Source organism: Mirounga leonina, unplaced genomic scaffold (genome assembly GCF_011800145.1).
Source record: "Mirounga leonina isolate KUSES-001 unplaced genomic scaffold, KU_Mleo_1.0 Mir_195, whole genome shotgun sequence".
NCBI classification, from domain to species: domain Eukaryota; kingdom Metazoa; phylum Chordata; class Mammalia; order Carnivora; family Phocidae; genus Mirounga; species Mirounga leonina.
In genome coordinates this window covers 12,227,438-12,247,238 of record NW_023270490.1, presented here as the reverse complement: position 1 = coordinate 12,247,238, position 19,801 = coordinate 12,227,438, and the positions used below count along the sequence as shown (strand labels likewise).

At 66.6% G+C, this 19,801-nt stretch overlaps 2 protein-coding genes across 2 annotated transcripts; one reads left to right on the top strand and one right to left on the bottom strand.

Moving 5' to 3' along the window:
* The first annotated feature begins 621 nt into the window (after positions 1-621).
* On the top strand, positions 622-15,543 carry HELZ2 (helicase with zinc finger 2). Its single transcript, XM_035025568.1, is given in 22 exon segments — positions 622-702; positions 1,568-2,665; positions 2,949-3,132; positions 3,211-3,318; positions 3,693-3,959; positions 3,961-4,211; positions 4,302-4,943; positions 6,031-6,193; positions 6,195-6,815; positions 7,073-7,148; positions 7,234-11,068; positions 11,200-11,318; positions 11,418-11,549; positions 11,636-11,797; positions 11,877-12,024; positions 12,130-12,246; positions 12,337-12,529; positions 12,690-12,824; positions 12,980-13,198; positions 13,339-13,495; positions 13,595-13,762; positions 14,059-15,543. Coding segments are annotated over 21 exon segments (8,865 nt in total). The 5' UTR covers positions 622-702; positions 1,568-1,622; the 3' UTR covers positions 14,184-15,543.
* A 2,541-nt stretch (positions 15,544-18,084) lies between these two features.
* FNDC11 (fibronectin type III domain containing 11) lies at positions 18,085-19,137 on the bottom strand. The gene has a single exon (XM_035025681.1). It carries the CDS (start codon positions 19,135-19,137, stop codon positions 18,136-18,138), a length of 1,002 nt encoding a protein of 333 aa, XP_034881572.1. The 3' UTR covers positions 18,085-18,135.
* Positions 19,138-19,801: the final 664 nt, after the last annotated feature.

Genomic DNA, 19,801 nt, shown 5'->3' with positions numbered 1-19,801 from the left:
GCAGGAAAGTTGGGGGGTCAAATGCAATCAAGCTGCAAAATGCTCCTGACCTTCCTGCTGTCCCTTTTAAGGGGTTGGCTACAACTCCAGAGCATCCTCAGGTAAGAACCTCGCCACGTAAGAGGGTAGGCAGGTCCCCTCTGACCCAGACGGGATGGAGCCATTTAGGAAAGCCTCCCCCTGCCAGCTCCCCCAGCTCTCAGCCCCTCCCCTTCCCAGTCCTCCCGCGGGGGTCCCCCAGGCCCCCAGGTCCATCTGCTGCCAGAGCAGCTCTAGAGCGAAGGGGCGCCTGCGGGCTCCCGAGCGGGCTCCCGGGCGGGCTCCGCTCTGTCTTCGGGTTTTTCTACCCCCCCCCCCCCCCCCGCGGGCTCGGCCCCTTTTGCAAACTGCGGAGGATCCCACCCTCCCGGCAGCCGCGGCGCCCCGCCGGTCCGTGTGTGCGCGGGGCACCTGGGGCGGGGGTGGGCCTCAGGGGCCCTCCCCCCGCGGCCGAGGGGCGGGGGTCGCGGGCTGCTCGCGGGCCTCGCAGGGGCGGCGGGAAGGGCGGAGGTGGGGGCGGGGCGGGGGGGGCGGTGAGGTAATTTCCGCGATCGGGCGTCAGCGCTTTGAGTCACCCGGGGGCAGAATCGAAAGTGATCGCTCGGCGCGGGGCGGGCGCCGGTTCTGGCGGCGCCGGGCGGCGGGGGCGGCTCCGCGCGCAGGGTAAGCGCCCCGCGAGGGCCGGGGGTCTCGGCCGCCGTCCCGGGGCGGGCTCCCTGGGACCCCCGGGCGAGAGGGGGCGGAGGGGGCGGCCGCGCCCCGCGGGCGGGGGTGCTGGTGTGGCGGCGGGGGAGGGTACCCGGAAGCCACCTGCGAGCCCCCGGCCCCGGGGAGCTGCGCAGCCCGGTCGCCGCGACCCCGGCTCCCCGCCCCGGCGCCGCCTGGGGAGGGGCCGCGATCTCTGCACCCCGAGTCCAGAGCCCTTAGTGCCGTCCTGTTCCTGAATGTCCCCCGGCTTGGGCTCTACCCCGGTCCCTCTGCAGCTGGACCGAAGGTTCACTTTGGAGAGGCGAGGGCTTTCCCCCTCGAGGCTGAGGCTGCAACCGTTTCCTTTCAGAACATCTCTCGTGTTGCGCTCAAAGTTTCCCCCGCAAGTTCCATGCAGACGGGGCTTCCCCACTTCCTCCCGGAGCTCTGATGCTGTCCTGCTGGCCCCCCACTGCCTCGCCGCCCCCCCCCCTCCAGCAGGGGCTGCTGCGTGTTTGGAGGAGTCAGTGCTGGGGGGTATCGGAGAGGGAGGCTCCTCCGGGAGCCCCAAGAGTCCATGGGCCCCCCGGCCTCCTGTTGCCAGGGCAGCCTTCCTCCCCCTGGCTGGCCCCCTGGCTCCTTTTGAGCAGCACCCAGAGACCCTTCAGAGCTGGGAGGGGTCTTGGTTGGGTCAAGGTCAGTGGGGCCCCCTCCTCCTGTCTGGCGGACAGAACTCTCCCTGGTCTGAGGGAGAGGCAGAGTGTGTCTGAGCCCCCACCTGGGTGCACGTGGACCTCCTGGCCTCAGGATCTGACCTTGCTCCTTGCTGTTCCCATTCCAGACTTCTCACCATGGGTGAGCAGCCCCGGAGGACCCTCTGAAGCCGTGAGCCCCGGATGACCCTCCGCAGAGCCAGGCCAGGGATGGCGCCCCCAGGGGCCGGCTCATCACCCAGCGGCCCCATGGCCACCAAGGAGCTGTCTCTGGCCGGGCTGCGCGCCCAGCTGGACCTGTGCCTGGCCTGCCCCCGCTGCAGTCAGCGGCTCAATGAGAGTACCTACCTCCTGCGCAGGGTAGAGCACAGTTGTCCCCGAGAGATCCTGCTGGCCCGCTTCAAGCGAGCCCCCAGGAGCCGCTTCTGGCACAAGGTGGACCGCCGGCCCAGCTTCCCACGGCCTGCCCGCTATGAAGTCTGCTGGTACTACACCCCGGGGGTCGGCTGCCAGCGCCACCACAACCAATGCACTTTCGCCCGCAGTCCGGAGGAGGCGCTGGTCTGGACCTTCGAGCGTGAGCACAATGTCCGGCGTCTGTGGCTCAAGACTGAGCTGCAGGGTGAGGCCCGGGGCGAGCTGCACGGCCCGGCGGATGCCATCCGTGCGGAGTACGGTGGCCACTTCCAGCTGCTGTGTTCCCACTGCTTCCGGTGCTGCCCTCCACGCCTCTGCCCCGTGGACCCCCAGGGGCGCTGCCCCAAGCACGGAGCCTGCCCTGCGCTCCTGACCCACGTGACCACCGAGGGCCGCCGCAAGCAGCAGGTCGTGGAGGTGCGGCCGCAGCCCCAGTACGGCCAGCCGCTGGCCTACTGCATGTACGTGGGGCGCGGGCGGCCGTGCCGGCACGGGGCCTCCCGCTGTCAGTACGCTCACAGTGCGGTGGAGATGGCCGTGTGGGAGGCCGAGCAGCTGGACGGGCTCCAGCGGCGGGACCTGCTCTCGCCCACCGCGCCCAGGGAGGGTGAGCACGCGGCCCCCCACGGCCAGCCCGCCGCGGTCAGGCTGTATTGCCGTGCCTGCCTGGTCACCTGCCACTCCCAGGAGGCCTTTGAGAACCACTGCTCTTCCCTGGAGCATGCACAGATGGTGGCCCTGGACCAGGCCGAGTCCTGGGAGCACCGCAGCCCGCCCATGGGGCTCTCCACGTTTGAGCTCTGCCCACAGTAAGGACAGTGGGGTGCGGGGGGGGGTGGGGGATGAACCCCCCCCTTCAGCTGGAACCAGGGGTTCTCTGTCCCCTCTGTTATCGGCTGGCCCCCGCCCTGGCCTCGGGGGGTGGTTAAGGGAGGTTCACTGAGGCCTCTTCTTGTGGGCACAGGACGGAGGAGGTCCCTGTTCCCGCCCTGCCCTGCCCCCAGGCCCGGATTCTACCCTGCCTCCCGCCACAGGCCAGTATTGGCTGAGAGGGCTTACCCCTGCTCTGCCTGCCGACCTCCCGTTTCCCAGACCCAGCCTCTGTGAGTACGGGGACGTCTGCACCAAGGCGCATTCCGAGCAGGAGCTAGAGGAGTGGATACAACGGGCACAGATCCTGAAGCTGCGGGAGCAGGCCGCCTGGCAGGAGGGGCTGGTGTCTTACCAGGCACGGCTGCTGGCTGAGTACCAGCGCAGCAGAAGTGAGGTCCTGGTGGTAAGTGGGGACCAAGTGAGTGGGCAGGGGATTGCCGGGGCCGGAGCCCCGCTGCTGACGGCCGGGCTTCCTGTGCAGGTGGCTGAGACCGTTGATGGCGTGTCCGTCACCTGCAGCCAGCCCTTGGTGCATCAGGCCCATGAGAAGAAGACTCAGCACAGCTGGATATTTGACATCCACTCTGAGGTGAGCAGTCAGCAAGCCCCGGGGTGGTTGGGGTTTGGGGTCTGGAGCTGCCTGTGCGTCCTCTCGCGGTGCTTGTGTGATCTGAAGCATGCCTGAGTCCTGTGTCGAGCCCTGTGGCGTTATTCTGTGGAGCGGCCGGCACAGAGAGTGAGGACTAGGCTAGTTACCTCGTGTGCCCTGAGCATCCCATGCTCCACGGGGGCTGCTCTGCGACCCCATTTGCAGCGGGGAACCCCAAGGTTCAGACAGGCCGAGCAGCCTTCTGGGCTCACAGCCAGGAAGCCTGGTATGGTGGGGAGGGGCGCGTGGGTCAGCCCGGACCCTGATGGGCAGGCAGGGTCTGGGGCCGCCTCACCATCCAGTCTCTCCCCCAGGAGCCCCTGCTACACGTGGCCCTGCTCAAGCAGGAGCTGGGAGCAGACTTCTCGCTGGTGGCCCCCTGCCTTCCGCCAGGCCGGCTCTATGCCGAGGGGGAGCGCTTCCGAGCGCGAGCCTCTCCGGCCAGGTTCCGGGTGGAGGTGCGCGTGCAGAGCGCCTCCTTCGGCCTCTTCGAGCAGTGGGTGGTCTTCGACTTCGGCCGCAGGCCAGTGCTGCTGCGGAAGCTGGGGCTGCAGCTGGGCCAGGTGCGCTGCCCGGGGCTCCGGGGGGGTGGCGGCACGCGACCACCCCGAGGAGCTGGAGCGCTGGCACACGGGCAACCGCCTCGTGGTGCCTGCCGTGGAGCGGACGGCCGAGCAGGTGGCCCTGGTGGCCAAGTACAAGGTGCCCGCCCTGGCGCTGGACTTCAGCCACGGGGGCCCGGCGCCGGGTCCTATCTCCCGCGCCAACTACCGGCAGAGGATGCACCAGTTTCTCTATGAGGAGGAAGCTGCTCAGCAGCAGCTGGTGGCCAAGTGAGTGGGGGCTCCTGGGCCCACGGGGTCTGCTGGACTGCTGACCGCAGAACTCCGGCCCCGGTCCACTGACCCTATTCTCCCCACCAGGCTGAACTTTCGGGGCCCGGTGTCCCTGAGGACAACCCTGCAGACGCCGGCCCTGGGCATGCTCTTCCCGCCAGCAGGAGCCCTCTATGCCAAGGTCCCCACCCCCTCCTCTCTGATGCCGGACACACACGAGGGCTTTCTGCTGGGCCGGGCGGTCAGCACAGCCCTTGTGGCCCCTGTTCCCGCACCTGACCACCGGGTGTTTGAGGTGCGGCTAGAAACCCGGGCCATCTCGGAGCAGGCACTGTGGCTCCTCTTGCCCACCCACTGCTGCTTGGCTCTGGGGCTGCAGCCCGAAACCAGCCCCATCTTGGAGGTGCAGTTCCAGATCGACCCGCTGACCTTCCGCTTCTGGCACCAGGCAGTGGACGCGCTGCCCGAGGAGCACCTGGTGGTGCCGGACCTGCCGGCCTGTGGCCTGCCTGTGCCTCTGCCCACCCCACCCACGGTGCACGGCAACCACAAGCAGAAGTTGGCTGTGGCGTTCATTGCCGGCAGCTGCCCCAGGGGCATGCAGCCCATTGCCCCCCTGCTTATCTACGGCCCTTTCGGCACGGGCAAGACCTACACGCTGGCGATGGCCTCCCTGGAGGTCATCCGGCAGCCCCACACCAGGGTGCTCATCTGCACACACACCAACAGGTGAGCCCGGGGCTGCCCCCTGCTTCCTGGGCTGGGGCGAGTGTGCCACTGAGGGGTGTGTCACTGCCAGAGAAGAAGGGGGGCCTGGGGTCCCCAGGGTCACTGGAGGCCTGGGCAACTCACGCCAGAGTGGACTGCCAGGGTTGCCTGGCCATCGGCAGAGCCGGGTCTGGGCCGGGCCTGCATCCTCTGGCTGCACCGTGGACACGGGGGCGGGGACAGTGCAGCCCGTGGGGTGGTCAGGGTCACGCTGATCCTTGGGACTCTCTCTGATAGCTGATCAGCCCTGGGCTAAAAGAGACGGGACATGTGTGCCTCGGGCCCCGTGCGGGGTGCCCTGGGGGTCAGGGTCTGCTGTCCAGGGGCGGGCTGTGGATGCCTCCACAGGGGCCCTAGACCAGACAGAGTTGTGGGTGGGGGTCTGGCATGGCCGCCCAGCGTTTCCCGGGGTGAGGCTCTGGTGTTGTCTTCCCTCAATCTCTCTCAGTTGATCCCTTTTGGTCAGTATGGTTTTCTTAGCCCCAACACTTCCTGCTGCCCGGGCAGGGCTCTCTCCCAAGCTGGGCCTCGGGATCCCTGGGGTCCTGGGGAGCAGGTCCCTGCAGAGATGCCCAGGGGCTCTGGCATGTCCCCAGGATGCGCCGGCCCTGGGTGTGAGGGGCTGGCCTCGGTGCTTCTCACCTGGGTGCATGTGGGTGCTTGCCCACCCGCCGTCACTGCCCACCCTCCCGCTGTCACTGCCCATCCGCCCGCCGTCACCGTAGCCTCTGGCCGCCCTGGCTGCCTCAGGCCGGGGCCCCTATGGTTCCCTTGTCTGCCTCTCTGCACGGCCAGCTCCTTCACCTCCTCCTCCAGGGAGCGCCCCCTGACCACCCAGGCCCTCTGTGCTGCAGCCACTTCTCCTCCGGCTCTGACCGCCGCCCCCCGCCCCGCGCCCCTTCCTCTGTCCTCTGCTGGTGCTTAAGCTCTGCAGGGGCGGGACACGGGTCTGTCTGCCTCCGCTGAGTCCCTGGCATCCGGGCTGGCTGGGCTCACGGGGTGCTTTAGCGGACAGCTGCCGAGGCCCCGTGTGCCCTCCCCACCTCAGCGCGGCCGACATCTACATCGAGGAGCATTTCCACCGCTACGTGAGCAGCGGCCATCCCGAGGCCTCTCCGCTGCGGGTGATGTACACGGACCGCCCGCCCAGCCAGACGGACGCAGCCACGCTGCGGTACTGCCTCCTGACGGAGGACCGCCGGGCCTTCCGCCCCCCCGACGCGGGCCGAGCTGGAGCAGCATCGCATCGTGGTGGCCACCACCTCCCAGGCCCGCGAGCTCCGGGTGCCGGCCGGCTTCTTCTCGCACATCCTCATCGACGAGGCCGCCCAGATGCTGGAGTGCGAGGCGCTCACCCCGCTGCGCTACGCCTCGCCCAGCACCCGCGTGGTGCTGGCCGGGGACCACATGCAGGTCACGCCCAGGCTCTTCAGCGTGGCGGGCGCCCAGGCCGCCGGGCACACCCTGCTCTGCCGCCTCTTCTACCACTACCAGCAGGAGGCGCACGAGGTCGCCCGGCGCAGCCGCATCGTCTTCCACGAGAACTACCGCTCCACCGGGGCCATCCTCAGCTTCGTCTCGCGGCACTTCTACGTGGCCAAGGGCAGCCCCATCCACGCCAGCGGCAAGGTGCCTGGCCACCCCGAGCGCTACCCGCTCATGTTCTGCCACGTGGCGGGCAGCCCCGAGCGAGACATGTCGGGCACGTCCTGGCTGAACACGGCGGAGGTCGTGCAGGTGGTCGAGAAGGTGCAGGACATCTACCACAGCTGGCCCCCCTGCTGGGGCGGCCGGGAGCAGAGGCACATCTGCGCCGTTTCCCATGGCGCCCAGGTAAGCCCCAGCCGCGGCGACAGCCTGCCCGCCCCGCTTCCACCGGGGCGCCCAGAGGAGGGCGCCGGTCCCTCCGTGGTCTGGGGGGCCTCCCCAGCCTCAGTTTCCCCTCCTGAGAGAGGGACTGAGGACATAATCTGCCAGGGCGTGATGAGGGCTCGAACCCCGCCGCTGGCGCCGGGGCACCAGGCGGTGGGGGCCGGTGTCCCACGCCGGCGCTCACCCCGGCCTGCTGCTCTTGCCGTGTGTGTCTGCAGGTGGGCGTGCTAAGGCAGGAGCTGAGGAAGAGGGACCTGGGCCAGGTGTCTGTGGGCAGCTTTGAGATCCTGCCAGGTGGGTGATCCGTGCTGGGGTGAGGGCGGGTGGGCAGCGCCCCCCCGCCCCCGCCGCCGCCCAGCCTGACCGTGCCCACTTGCAGGGCGGGAATTCCGCGTCGTGGTGATGAGCACCGTCCATAACCACCACAGCCTGCTGAGCTCGGGGGCACCTGCCCCGGGGTTCTTCACCGACGCCCGTGTGCTCAACACCGTCATGACCCGCGCCCAGTCCCAGGTGGTGGCCGTGGGCAACGCTGTGGCCCTCTGCTCCTTCGGGGCCTGCAGCAAGCTCTGGAAGAGCTTCATCCGCGAGTGCGTGAGGCACCGCAGCATCTGCCCCGAGACTCTGACCCTGGAGCACATCGAGCAGGACGTGGTCCGAAGGCAGCGCTGGGCCCTGCAAGCAGAGGGGTCTGGGGCAGCCGTGGCCCAGGACACTGTCCCAGAGGAGGGGGCGGCAGGGACTCTGGCCACAGAGCACACAGCCACGGAGAGCGTGGGTCCAGCGGCCAAGGCCGAAGGGACGACATCCCTGTCCAAGGCCTCGGCGGCGGGAGGGGACGCAGCCGCACAGAGGACAGAGGCTGGGGACGCGGCACTGGGGCCCGTGGCCGGGGGCTGCGCAGCAGTGGGGGAGCCCGCCAGGCTGCCCACGGAGGCGGAGGACGCGCCGTCAGCAGGGAACTCGTCGATGGGGAGCAAGGCCCCCGGGAAGGCGGTGGCAGGGCCGATGGCCACAGAAAACGGGGAACCCGAGGACCCCGAGGACTCTGAGTCAGACTTCTGGCCTTCCGACACGGAGCTCAACGCTGACGACTCCATCCTGCAGGAGCTCCTGGACGAGGCCCGGAACGTGATGGTGACCGTACGGGAAGATGGGCTGCTGGACACCGTTGCCAGGCCCCAGTCCCCATGCCAGGCCCAGCAGTACAGGAACCTGCCACGGGCCACGCTGCGGAAGCTGCTGGCCACGGAGCCCGCGCTGCACCGCCCCTGTGCCTTCGTGCAGGAGACCTTTGAGCGGGCGGTGGCCATCCCGCTGGACGACACAGATTGCGGCCCCATCCAGATCAGGGGCCGCTTGCACTGTGGGATGGCCTTCAGCGGGGACGAGGTGCTGGTGAGGGTCCTGGGGGGAGACCAGGGCTCCCCCGGGAAGCTGCAGGGCCGCGTGGTGGGCGTGCTCAAGAGGAAACGCCGCGAGCTCGTGTTCGTGTGCCGCATGGACGAGTGGGACCCCCGCCTCATGACCCCCATCGACGGCTCTGTGACCAAGATCTTCGTGGCCGAGCTGAAGGACCCACTGCAGGTTCCCGTGCACCGTGTGCAGCAGGGCCGCGTGCAGCGCGTGGGGTATGAGCGGCTCCCCGCCGAGGCCCGCAGCAGTCGGCTCTTCTGGGTGCGCATCGTCTTGTGGCGGCAGCGCTTCTACTATCCCCTGGGCATCATCCTGGAGGTGCTGCCCGAGGCCACCACCTGGGAGCAGGGCCTCCGCATCCTGGACCTGGAGCATGGCCTGAGGAAGCCCTCGCTGGAGCCGGCCTCCGTCAGCAAGGCACTGCAGAAGTGTCGGACGGAGCTCGGCCGGGCCCCCGACCGCCGGGAGGACTGCCGCGGCTTCCTGACCTTCACCGTGGACCCCCAGGGCGCCTCCTGCCTGGATGATGCCCTCAGCGTCCGAGATCTGGGCTCCAGGTACGAGGTGGCCGTGCACATCGCCGACGTGGCCAGCGCCATCCCCAGGGACGGGCCTCTGGACCTGGAGGCCCGCAGACGGGGCACCACGTTCTACGCCCCTGACCGGGAACCTGTGCCTATGCTTCCAGCTAGCCTCTGCCGGGACGCACTCAGCCTCCTGCCCGGCCAGGACCGCTTGGCCATCTCCCTCTTCCTCACCGTCGAGAAGGGCAGCGACCAGCTCCAGAGCCTGCGCTTCGCGCCCTCTGTGGTCTGCTCTGACCGTCAGCTGTCCTACGAGGAAGCCGAGCACGTGATCAGGGGGCACCCGGGCGCCGGCCACGAGCTGCCAGCCCGCCTGGACTCTGTGGACGCCGGTCTCGTGGCCGCATGCCACTTCTCCCGGGTGCTGCGCCGAGCCCGCCTGCGGACCGGCTGCCACTACGAGCAGCCCAGTGAGGACTGTGCGCTGGGCTTCCGCGCGGCCCACGTCATGGTCAAGGAGTACATGATCCAGTTCAACAGCCTGGTGGCCGAGCTCCTGGTGAGCAGCGAGCACACGCAGACCGTCACGCCACTGCGGTGGCAGCCCGCGCCCAGCGAGCACCAGCTCGGGGCCTTGCGCGAGAAGCACCGGGAGCTGGTGGCCCTGTCGCTGCACCTGCGGCACCGCCTGCGGGGCCGCGGCGCCCCCGGCACACAGGTCCACCTCCTGGGCTCCCTGTGGAGGCTCCTGCAGCACGCAGCCTGCGCCGGGGACCGCGACCGGCTGGCCGACCTCATCGCCACGGATGACATGCACCCCTCTCTGGCCCCCGTGGGCCTCGACTTCCGCAAGGTGCTGGGCCGCTCGGTGTTTGGCCGCTCCCGCCACGGGGCACGGCAGGCGGCCGGCCACTACGCGCTGCAGGTGGACTGGTACACGTGGGCCACGTCGCCCATTCGCCGCTACCTGGACGTGGTGCTGCAACGGCAGGTCCTGCTGGTGCTGGGCCACGGGGGCTCCTCCTACTCCGCCAGGGACATCGACGGGCTCTGCCAGGAGTTCAGCCACCAGCATGGGCGTGCCCAGAGCTATCAGCGCCAGGCCCGAAGCCTGCATCTGGCCACGCAGCTCAAGGTCCAGCCGCGGAGCAAGCTGGGCTTCGTGGTGGGCGTGGAGGCGGGCGCCCGCGGCTTCAGGCTGCTCTTCCCAGCCGACCCCGAGACCCTGCCTGACCCCTGCCCTGTCCACTACCGCTCCCTGCAGCTGGCGGAGCACCCCAGCGACCCGGTGAGGCGGCCGGGCCTGCGGCTGCGGTGGCGGCGCCGAATCTACTCGGTGCAGGCGGACAGGCGGCCCTCCCTGGTGCCCGGCACCCTGCTGGACCCACACCGCCGGCAGGTTGAGGCCGCCCTGTGGCAGCAGCTGCTGGAGCTGGTGCAGGAGGGGCGGTGGCCCGAGGCGGCCGCCCTCGTGCGGGAGCAGGGCGCGGCAGAGCCCCAGCCGCTGGAGCTGGGCTGCGTGTGGCGGAGCCGCTGCGGCCACTTTGTGGAGGTGGCCCGGGAGCTGGGCAGTGGGGACACGCTGCAGGTGCAGCTCAGTGCCGTCCTGCAGCGGGGGTTCCTGGTACCGAGTCTGCAGCTGTGCGCTGTGGTGCCCGGCCTCACCCTCTGCCTGGAGCACGTGGACCGGCCAGGCGCCTGCTTCCTGGACCAGATGCCCCGCGCGGCGCGGGACCGCTGTCTCGACCTGGGCGAGTACTCCCGCGTGTGGGGGTCGTTCTGCTCCCTGGAGTCGGCCACCAGCGCGGTCTCCGAGGGTGACTCCATTACGCTGCAGCACGTGAGCATATCCTGGGATGCGGAGCAGGTGGCCCAGGGCCAGCTGTGGGGCTCCTTCTGCCTGGAACCTTCCTTCCTCGGTGAGCACGGCATTGACCTCAACTTCGGCCACTGCTACCTCTGCATCCGGCTCGAGGGGCTGCCGGCCATGCCCGCTGCAGGGGAGCTGTGCCCCGCGGCTGGCCCTGGCCAGCCTCCCCTGGCCGCCCCGCCCTGCGGGCCCCTCCTGAGCATCGACCCTGACACGTACACATGGGTGGCCCACGGGCTGATGGAGCCCTGGGACCCGAAGGAGGGCTGGGCCGACCGGCAGGAGACCCCCAGGCAGATGCACTTCTTCATCCAGCACATGGCCATGGAGAAGGTTCCACAAGAGGTGCTGAGACCTGACACCCGATTCACCATTGAGGTGCTGCCCAAGCAGCTTCCTGACATGTGAGTGGCCCCCACAGGGAGAACCCGGGGAGAAGCTGGTGGGCGGGGTGGGGTGAGAACTCCCTGGGTGTCCTCCCGGGGGGAGTCCTGTGGACGTCCCAGGGTCCATCTTCACTGCCACCCGCCCCCAGTCGCAAGGAAGAAGCCGTGCGTAGGTTGAAGCGTGCGTCCCCGCTGGTCGTCAGCATTGCCCTGGGCCGGCCCATCCCTCCGGCCTGCGGTCTTCCTCCCCAGCAGACCCTCCACAGAGGTAGGTCGAGGGACCCTCCAGCGCCCCCCCACCATGTCCCTTCATCCTGCCTGGGCCCTACCCTGCGCCCCTGCTCAGGCAGGCCTGACCCTTCCTTAGGGACGTGCAGGAGGCTCCTGGAGAAACAGACGTTCGACCTCCCTGGAGGCTGCCACTCGCTGAACTCCAGCCAGAACCGGGCTGTCAGGGCGGCCCTGCAGAAGCAGTTCACGGTGATCCAGGGCCCGCCAGGTAGGGCCCGAGCTGCGGGGGTGGAGTGCCCGGGGCTGCCCGCGCAGGCGGCCAGGGTCTCTGTTCATGGTGCTGTCTGTCTGCAGGCACGGGGAAGACGGTGGTGGGTTTCCACATTGTGTTCTGGTTTCACAAGTCAAACGAGGAGTGGGTGAAGGCCTGCGGCGCCCCCAGTGAGGAGAAGCCGCGGGGGGGCCCCTGCATCTTGTACTGCGGCCCCTCTAACAAGTCGGTGGACGTCCTGGCAGGTGCGCTGGGCTGGCTGTGTGGGGGCTCTGCCTGGGGTGCTGGCCCCGGGGACAGTCTCTCATGCCCCGTTGCCCCCAGGACTGCTGCTGAGCAGGAGAGTAGAGTTGAAGCCGCTGCGAGTGTATAGCGAGCAGGCTGAGGCCACCGAATTCCCGGCGCCGGGTGTGGGCAGCAGCGGCCCGCCCAAGAAGACCCCTCGGGAGGGGAGGCCCAGCCAGGCCCTCAGGTGCAGTCTGTCGGCTGTCCGTCTATGGGTGGAGGCAAAAGGCCCCACGGCCCTGTCTTGGGCAAGGGGTAACACGGGCTTTATGGATGTCCCCCCCCACCCCAGGAGCATCACCCTGCACCACAGGATCCGGCACCCCTCCAACCCCTATGCACGGGACGTCAGGGAGCTCGATGCCCGTTTGCAGAAAGGGGAGGTCTTTTCCAAGGACGACCTCAGCCAGTAAGCAGTTGGGGTCGTGGAGTTGTCCGTTGCTGTGGAGGTATATGTGGGGCGGGGGTCCCTGTATGACCATACGGTGTCCCCGGGCAGGTACAAGCAGGTCCTGGGGAAGGCGCGGAATTTCGAGCTGGAGCAGCACAGGGTCATCCTGTGCACGTGCTCGTGTGCGGCCTTAGCTAGTCTCAAGAAGCTGGCTGTCAGGCAGATCCTCATCGATGAGGCAGGCATGGCCACAGAGCCCGAGACCCTCATCCCCCTGGTGACCTTCTCAAAGGCGGAGAAGGTGAGTGAGCTGGGTGGGGAGCTGGGAGCCCCAGGCAAGTGTCAGTGGGTGTGGCCTTTTGCCTGGGAGGGCAGCTTTGTGGTCGTGGTGGAGTGGCCGTGGCCATGGAGCTGGGGGCCTCATCGGCAGGTGTCAGGACTGTGCCTGCCTGTCCCTCCAGGTGGTTCTGCTTGGGGACCACAAGCAGCTGCGGCCTGTGGTCAAGAATGAGCAGCTGCAAAATCTGGGGCTGGATCGGTCTCTCTTCGAGAGGTATCACATGGACGCCTACCTGCTGGACACTCAGTACCGCATGGTAAGCCAGTCCCAGCCTCTTCCAGCCCAAGGTGTGCTCTGAGGCCGGGCATGCCAGGGGTGTTGCTGCCCACACCCCGACCTCCTGTGTCCACCCTGGCCCCCAAGACCCCCGGCAGATAGGTGACCTGCCCTGGCGCATGCCCTGCCTTGCAGCACGAGGGCATCTGTACCTTCCCCTCCATGGAGTTCTACAAGAAGAAGCTGAAGACCTGGTGGGGCCTGAAGCGGCCGCCCAGCGTCCTTGGCCACACCGGCAAGGAGAGCTGCTCTGTCATCTTTGGCCACGTGCAGGGCCGTGAGCAGAGCCTACTGGTGTCCACAGATGAAGGGAATGAAAACTCCAAGGCCAACCCGGAGGAGGTGACAGAGGTGGTGAGTGTCAATGAGACTTTCCCGGGTGCCTCTTGGTCAGGGAGGGCTTCCTGGAGGAGGAGGTGGAGGAACTGGGGGGACAGATCCAGGGCAGGAGAGGTACCAGGGCCAGCTTCAACAGCACCCCCTTGGTCCCTCAGGTCCGCATTGCCAAGCAGCTGACCCTGGGCAGGACAGTGGATCCCAAAGACGTCGCCATTCTCACTCCCTACAATGCTCAGGCTGCGGAGATCAGCAAGAGTCTTGGGCGAGAGGGTGTCACTGGAGTGACCGTGTGCTCCATCACCAAGAGCCAGGGTGAGCGCGGCTCTGGGGCAGGGGGCTCGTGGGCCAGCAGTCACAGGGTGGGGGCAGGTGGCATGGCTGGGGCCTCATCATGCCTGCCCAACTGCGCAGGAAGTGAGTGGCGCTACGTGCTGGTGAGCACCGTCCGCACGTGCCAGGAGAGTGACTTGGACCAGCGGCCGACTAAGAGCTGGCTTAAGAAGTTCCTGGGCTTTGTCGTGGACCCCAATCAAGTCAACGTGGCCATCACCCGGGCCAAAGAGGGACTCTGCTTCATCGGTAGGACCGCTCGGCTGGGGGTGGGGAGGGGTGGGCGGGGTTCCTCCTGGGGGGTGTGGCTGCTGGGCTGGGGTGGGGAGGGCTGGGGCGGGGCTTCTCCTGGGGGTGTGGCTGCTCAGCTGGGGGTGGGGAGGGCTGGGGCGGGGCTTCTCCTGGGGGTGTGGCTGCTCAGCTGCGGGTGGGGAGGGCTGGGGGATGCTCCTCCTGCGGCTGTGGCTGCTCGGCTGGGGGTGGGGAGGGCTTTGGCAGGGCTGAGGTCTACCATGGACTCCTCTCCCCTCCCTCAACCTCCGCAGGAGACCACCGCCTCCTGCGTTGTTGCCCTCTCTGGCGGAGATTCCTGGACTTCTGTGAGGACCAGCAGACCCTCGTGCCCGCCAGCCAGGTGCGAGTTCGGAGGAGGCCAGCGGTGTCTCCTTGAAGAGCCCACTCTGCCTGCCCACTGCCCTCGGGCTGCCAGGACTGCGAGGTGAAGTCCTGAGCCCCCTTCTGCGGGCTGCCTTGCCGGGCCCCACTCAGCAGAATCCCACGTGCCTTCGGTCGGCACTGCTGGCCGCCCCGCCTACGTGGCTGGGTCTCTGCTGCGGTTCTGAGCAATAATCCCCTCCTGGAGTCTTGGCCTCTCCCCGGGGCGGGAGCAGGCCAGACCCCGCCCTGCCAGCGTGCGCCTACACTTGGGAGGAAGAATCCGAGCTCTCCCCGCTGTGCTACTTTTGTGGGGACATTTGGTGACAGGGAACATCTCAGGGGTGTGGGATGGAGGGGGGAAGTCCTCTGGACCTTCTGGTGTTGCTGGGAAGGTTTGGGGTGGGGAAGGAAATCCCAGTGGGGCTACTCTTTGGTCTTTGGATGCCATGCCTGACCACACTGAGTGCGGGGTGTGGGGCTCGGCCTTCTTTCCTTCTTTCTTTTTTTTTTTCAAGTAGGCTTCATGACCAGTGAGGGGCTTGAACTCATGGCCCTGAGATTAAGAGTTGCTTGTTCTACCAACTGAGCCAGCCAGGCCACCCTATTTTCTATTTTTAAATAAACCAAACGCCAGTGTCCTTTTTACTGGAACAAGTTCCTTAGCCCAAACTTAGGCAAAGATGCCTCCCTGGAACAGAGGGCCTTTTCTCTATCCCCACTACCCTGTCTAACTGGGACGCATAGCCCTGTGTCCTTCAGGGGTCACCTGCCCTTGCAGGAGGAAGGGCAGACCAGAACCAGATTCCCACACAGCCTTGCCTGGACCATGGGTGTGTGGGTGGGGACTGGGATTGAGGTGCCCCTGGATGGGCAGCCCTGTGCCTTCTCCCTGAGCTCTACCTCCCCTTTGCAACCTCAAGCCTGCTCCCAGGTCAGGGCTTTAGGGACAACCTGTCCTGTGTGTCTGTCTTTGTAAAATTGAGGACCTTCACCTGTCCCTCAGGGTCTCAGGGTGCATTTATGTCCTAACTGCTCTGGAAACCCTTGCCTTGATATCGGCCCTCACCTCAGTACCCCCCGCACCCCCCCCCCCAAGGCAGCTCTGACCCAGAGTCTCTGCACTTCCACTGTCCCTGTGGCCTGGGGGATGTGGCAAACAAGTTGCTTATACTAGGAGGGGCTTGCCCCCCTCTGTGGCCTTGCTGCAGAACCATCTGCCAGGGTGTGGGGGGGAGCGGGGGGGGGGGAAATGATGTTCTGATGTTTTCTACAAATCAATTTCTACATTCCAATTTTTATATATTTTCTTGGACTCTGTGTTATATGATTCAATAATAATTTTATTATAAAGACCACTCTGAATGTTTTTCTCACTTCTGGGTGTTTGAGATTTTACTGGGGGGCAAGAAGGGGAGGCGCCTCCTCTTGTTCTGGGTTGCAGGGTGGCTCCTGAGTCTGTCAAGAATCAAGAGCCCCTTCTAGCCGGATGCTGGACAAGCAAGCACTCTGGGAGGGGCTGGTGTCCCCATGTCCCCATGTCACAGTGGACCACACAGCCAGTGGGCTGAGCAGGGTCTGTGCCAGAACAGTGGAAGCTGGGTGGGGGGCTGACTTGGTGAAGATGGGCCACAGGGACGAGCTGGATCCAGGCGATGCAGGCATGCCCAGCCTACTGAACGCAGACCCCAGGCCAAGTCCAAAGTCCCTGAGGCTGCCAGCCCTGCCAGTGTCCTGCGTGGTCCAGGGTCTGAATGCTTGAGGACCCTGGAACGCCGCATACCTCCTCCAAGCCAACTTTGGCCATTCCGTACCTGGCTGGTTTGTTGCTCAGTGCCCAGTACCTCCAACAGCACCGCTGTATGAAGGAAGGCGGACCCAGGCCCTGGCTTCCCTAGGTGCCCGCATGGGTATCAGACGGGTGTGGAGGTCACAGAGAGTCAAAGAGTCAAAGGCCTGCTCCGAGGCCTGTGTGTTCCTTGTGAGGCTGCACAGGGAGCCAGACGGGCCCCGCCTGGGAGAGCACTTTCATTCCAGGCCAACCACGCAGGCATGGAGAAGTTTTACTACCTGGTCGAAAGCAGTCGAAACGAGGACCAACAGGCGCCCTGAGGCAGGAAGTCGGGACCTCTTCAGCCTGGAGTCAGGGAGGGCTTCACAGAGGAGCGGGCGTTGAAGCCCGGAGCGCGCGCGGGGCGGTGGGGAACCAGGGCGGGCGGGGCACCTGCGCGCAGAGGCGGCGCGAGGCGGGGCCGCAGGCGGAGGGCGGGCCTCGCCGCAAAGAGGGTCAAGGTTTCGAGTCAGGCGCGTTCTCGTGCAAGGCGGCGAAACAAACGGAGCTCGGCGCAGAGAAAAAGCGCTTGGCCCTGCGCGCGAGCGAGGTCCAAAGACGCGGGCGCGCCAGGCCTGGTGGTGCGGGGGCCCTCACAGCGGGGACCTGCCGCGGGGCTGGCCTCTGGGCAGCTGCCGTCGCATGAGGGCTGGAGGCGCGGGGATCCGGGATGACCCCCAGCCGCCTGGCCCATAGCCGCCTGCCTTGGAGAACCGCGACTCCAGCCTGCCCCCTTCTTGGTGGGATGGATGGTATGACCTGGCACAAAGCCCAATCCCTGGTCCCTGGCCAGTTCTTGCTTCTCTCCCTGCCTCCTCCCCCTACCCTGGGCCCTACCTCCACAGACGGTCATTTCCGGTCATTTCCGAGGAGTACCATGGTTTTGCTCTGGACCCCTCCCCCTCCTTCCCCCCTCTCCAGATGCCTTGGGGTGACGGGACCCTGAGGAACACCCAGGAGTGTCCGCCCCATAGCCACATGATGCGACACAGGGTGTGACAGTCTGGCTTGACCGCCTGCATGGCATGCAGTGGCACACAGTGGGTCAGCTACTGGAGAGGCCTAGGAGGGCCGTCTCCCCCTCTGTCTATAGCGGGTTTGGGTGGGGGTGGGGGGTGGGCAGGTCCTGGGGCCTTTCCGACAGCTGGGGACCTGCTCTCTCCAAACCACTTCTCTGCCAGTGGGGGAGACAGTCCCTGTTCCCGGTCATCTTGCCCTGTAGGCCTTCTGCTCTCAGAGGGCCTAGTGGCCCGTATGATGGGCAAGGGAGCGGAGGACAGCTCAGCATACTGGCAGCTCCCCTTGGCCATGGCACACGGTGCTGTGCCTCCTGGACCTGGACACAGCCAAGCTGCAGCAGCAGGCAGATGCCGACCTTCGCATCACCTGCGTCAGGACGTGGACGTGGGCGTGGGAAGGGAGGGGGCTGCTGGCCACACTGGTGGTCACACGACCGTGCAGGGGGAGGGGGGGCAAGGACAGCCTACTGAGGCAGCAGGGAGGGGCCGGACCCCGCCACGAGGCTGGGCACGCCTGTGTCTCGGGGAGTCCCTCTGCCAGGCTCCCTTGCCTGGGGCCCTCAGCCACCTTAGGACAGGAGTACAGATGAGCTTCAGCTTCTTTTGGGGAGAAGGCCTTGTCATTTAAAAAACACAATGTCCTGATGGCCTGGGCGCCCTCTGCCCTAACTCCAGTGATGCTGGGGGCAATAGGATGGGGCATGACTGCCCCCAACGAGGTTATTGTTCCCCTTAGGGAGCCCTGGCCTAGGACACAGGAAGAGACAGCCAGGGCCTGTGTCAGGGTCTCAGGGCTGCTTACGGTGCCGGAGACGGGGAGGGGGAGATGCAGGAGGGGCTGCCGCTTTGGCAGAGCCCCTCGGAGAAGCTCTCGTCCTTGCTCGGGGCAGCCAGCTGCCAGGGCTGCTCGTCTTTCTCCGGGGACGGCGATCCTGGAAGGTCCAGCCTGAGGTGTCCCCTGGGAAGGGGGCAGGAACCTGGGGGGCCTGGGGCTGGGGGGGGAGGCTGCGCAGAGTCAGACTCGCACAGCTGCAGCTGCGTCTAAAACGTAAGTAGGTTTGTTTCTTTAATTGTGTGTGTGTGTTTATAGTCTTTATTAGGGGATAAATATTAGAAAATCATCTCTCAGAAAGTGTGGTCAGGGGCAGGCCCGGCTTGCCTAGCCGACTGGGGGTGGGCCCTTCTGGGGGCCCCGGCCTGGTCTGCAGGGTGAGGCTGTCCCGCCAGGGCTCATACACCAGCGTGTAGCTCTCTGCTCTCTTGACGGTGAACCTGTAGGAGCGGTTGGGCAGCAGGTTGTGGACGTCGAAGGTGCAGGCGGCCACGGGGATGATGCCGCACTGCATGCACTCCTGCTGTGTCCGTGGGTCCAGCAGCTTGAAGCGCAGCTCGAACTGCTCCGGGGCCGCCGGCTGGGTGGTGACAAACCAGCGCAGGCTGGCCCAGTCCTGGTGGGCCACCGACCCCTTTCGGTCGAACATGACGGGCATCTTGGTGCTCAGCATGAGCCTGATGTGCGGGATCTTGGTGGCGCCAATGTCAGACACCAGACGGTGCTTGATGTGCAGGTGCCCAGGTACCATCATGGCCAGGAAGCTGTCCATGACTGCCGACAGGTCTGCCAGCCTCTGTGCCACCAGCCCCCAGCCCGCCAGAAAGGGCCGCGGGTCAGGCGACTCCAGCAGAGCGTCCAGCTCGGCGCGGCCACGGTCCAGCTGCTCCAGCAGGTCCCCGAGCAGCAGGAGTTGGATCTTGGTCTGGGCGGTGCCCACCTTCTTCATGCGCTGGAACTTCCAGGGGTCGATGAGCTGGAACATGGTGTTGGGCAGCACCAGGGGGTTCTGGTCCCCCAGGGCCAGGTGCTTGGGGAGGATCTCGATGTAGTAGGAACACTTCTTGAGCAGTTCCATGCGGGCATGGTGGCGCTTGAGCAGGTGGGGGCTCAGGTCCGAGGTCAGGAACTCGCGCAGCACCGTGCGGCGCTCCATGTAGGCCCTCCAAGCCTCTGGTTCCAGCAGCTGCTGATCCTCAGCCTCCTCGGTCTCCTCCTGGTCCAGGAAGGACTGGGGACTGTCCAGCTTCATCTTGTCCAGGCCCAGGCCTGTCACCTGGAAGTTCATGTCTGGGAGCAGGGGGCAGAGGGTGGGGTGTGAGCTGACACGGTCAGTTGGCCTCTGCCACCCACCCAGGGGCTCACTCAGGTCAGTGTGTGTGTGTGGGGGGGAGGGGTGGCTTCAGGCCCACTGCCCTCCATACTGGGCCCTCTGTCCTCCCCCAGGGGGAGGAGCTCGTGGGGAGAGCACATCTCTCTGGGAAAAGGCTGCCGATCTGGATAAAACTGGACACTGAGGGGCAACCACTCTACTGATTATCCATTGTGATGACACAGGGACACGGGGAAGGGCTGAGACAATGGGCCCTAGGGCTAGACGGGCCCGGACAGGAACCCAGCCACTGACCAGCTGTGTGGCCTGGCCAAAGCCTCAGGTCCTCGTCTGAATGGGGTGAAGGTGCTGCCTCGGGACTGTTGAGAGGATTCAGTGCGATCCTGTCTGTGTGGCACCAGACTCCCCCCCGGGGGACACCACGTCCCTGCGGACCTTCCATGCCTCACTGTCACTGCAGATCAGAGCAAAGGGCCAGGGCTCAGCCCAAGACAAGGCCAGGTGGTGGCTGGAGCCAGTGAAGGAGGCAGGGTAGCCCCGGGCCTCGCCTTCTAGTTAGTTACTGAGCCCCCACTCTATGCCTTGAGGCCCCTCAGAGGGGTGAGGTCCTGTCATCTCA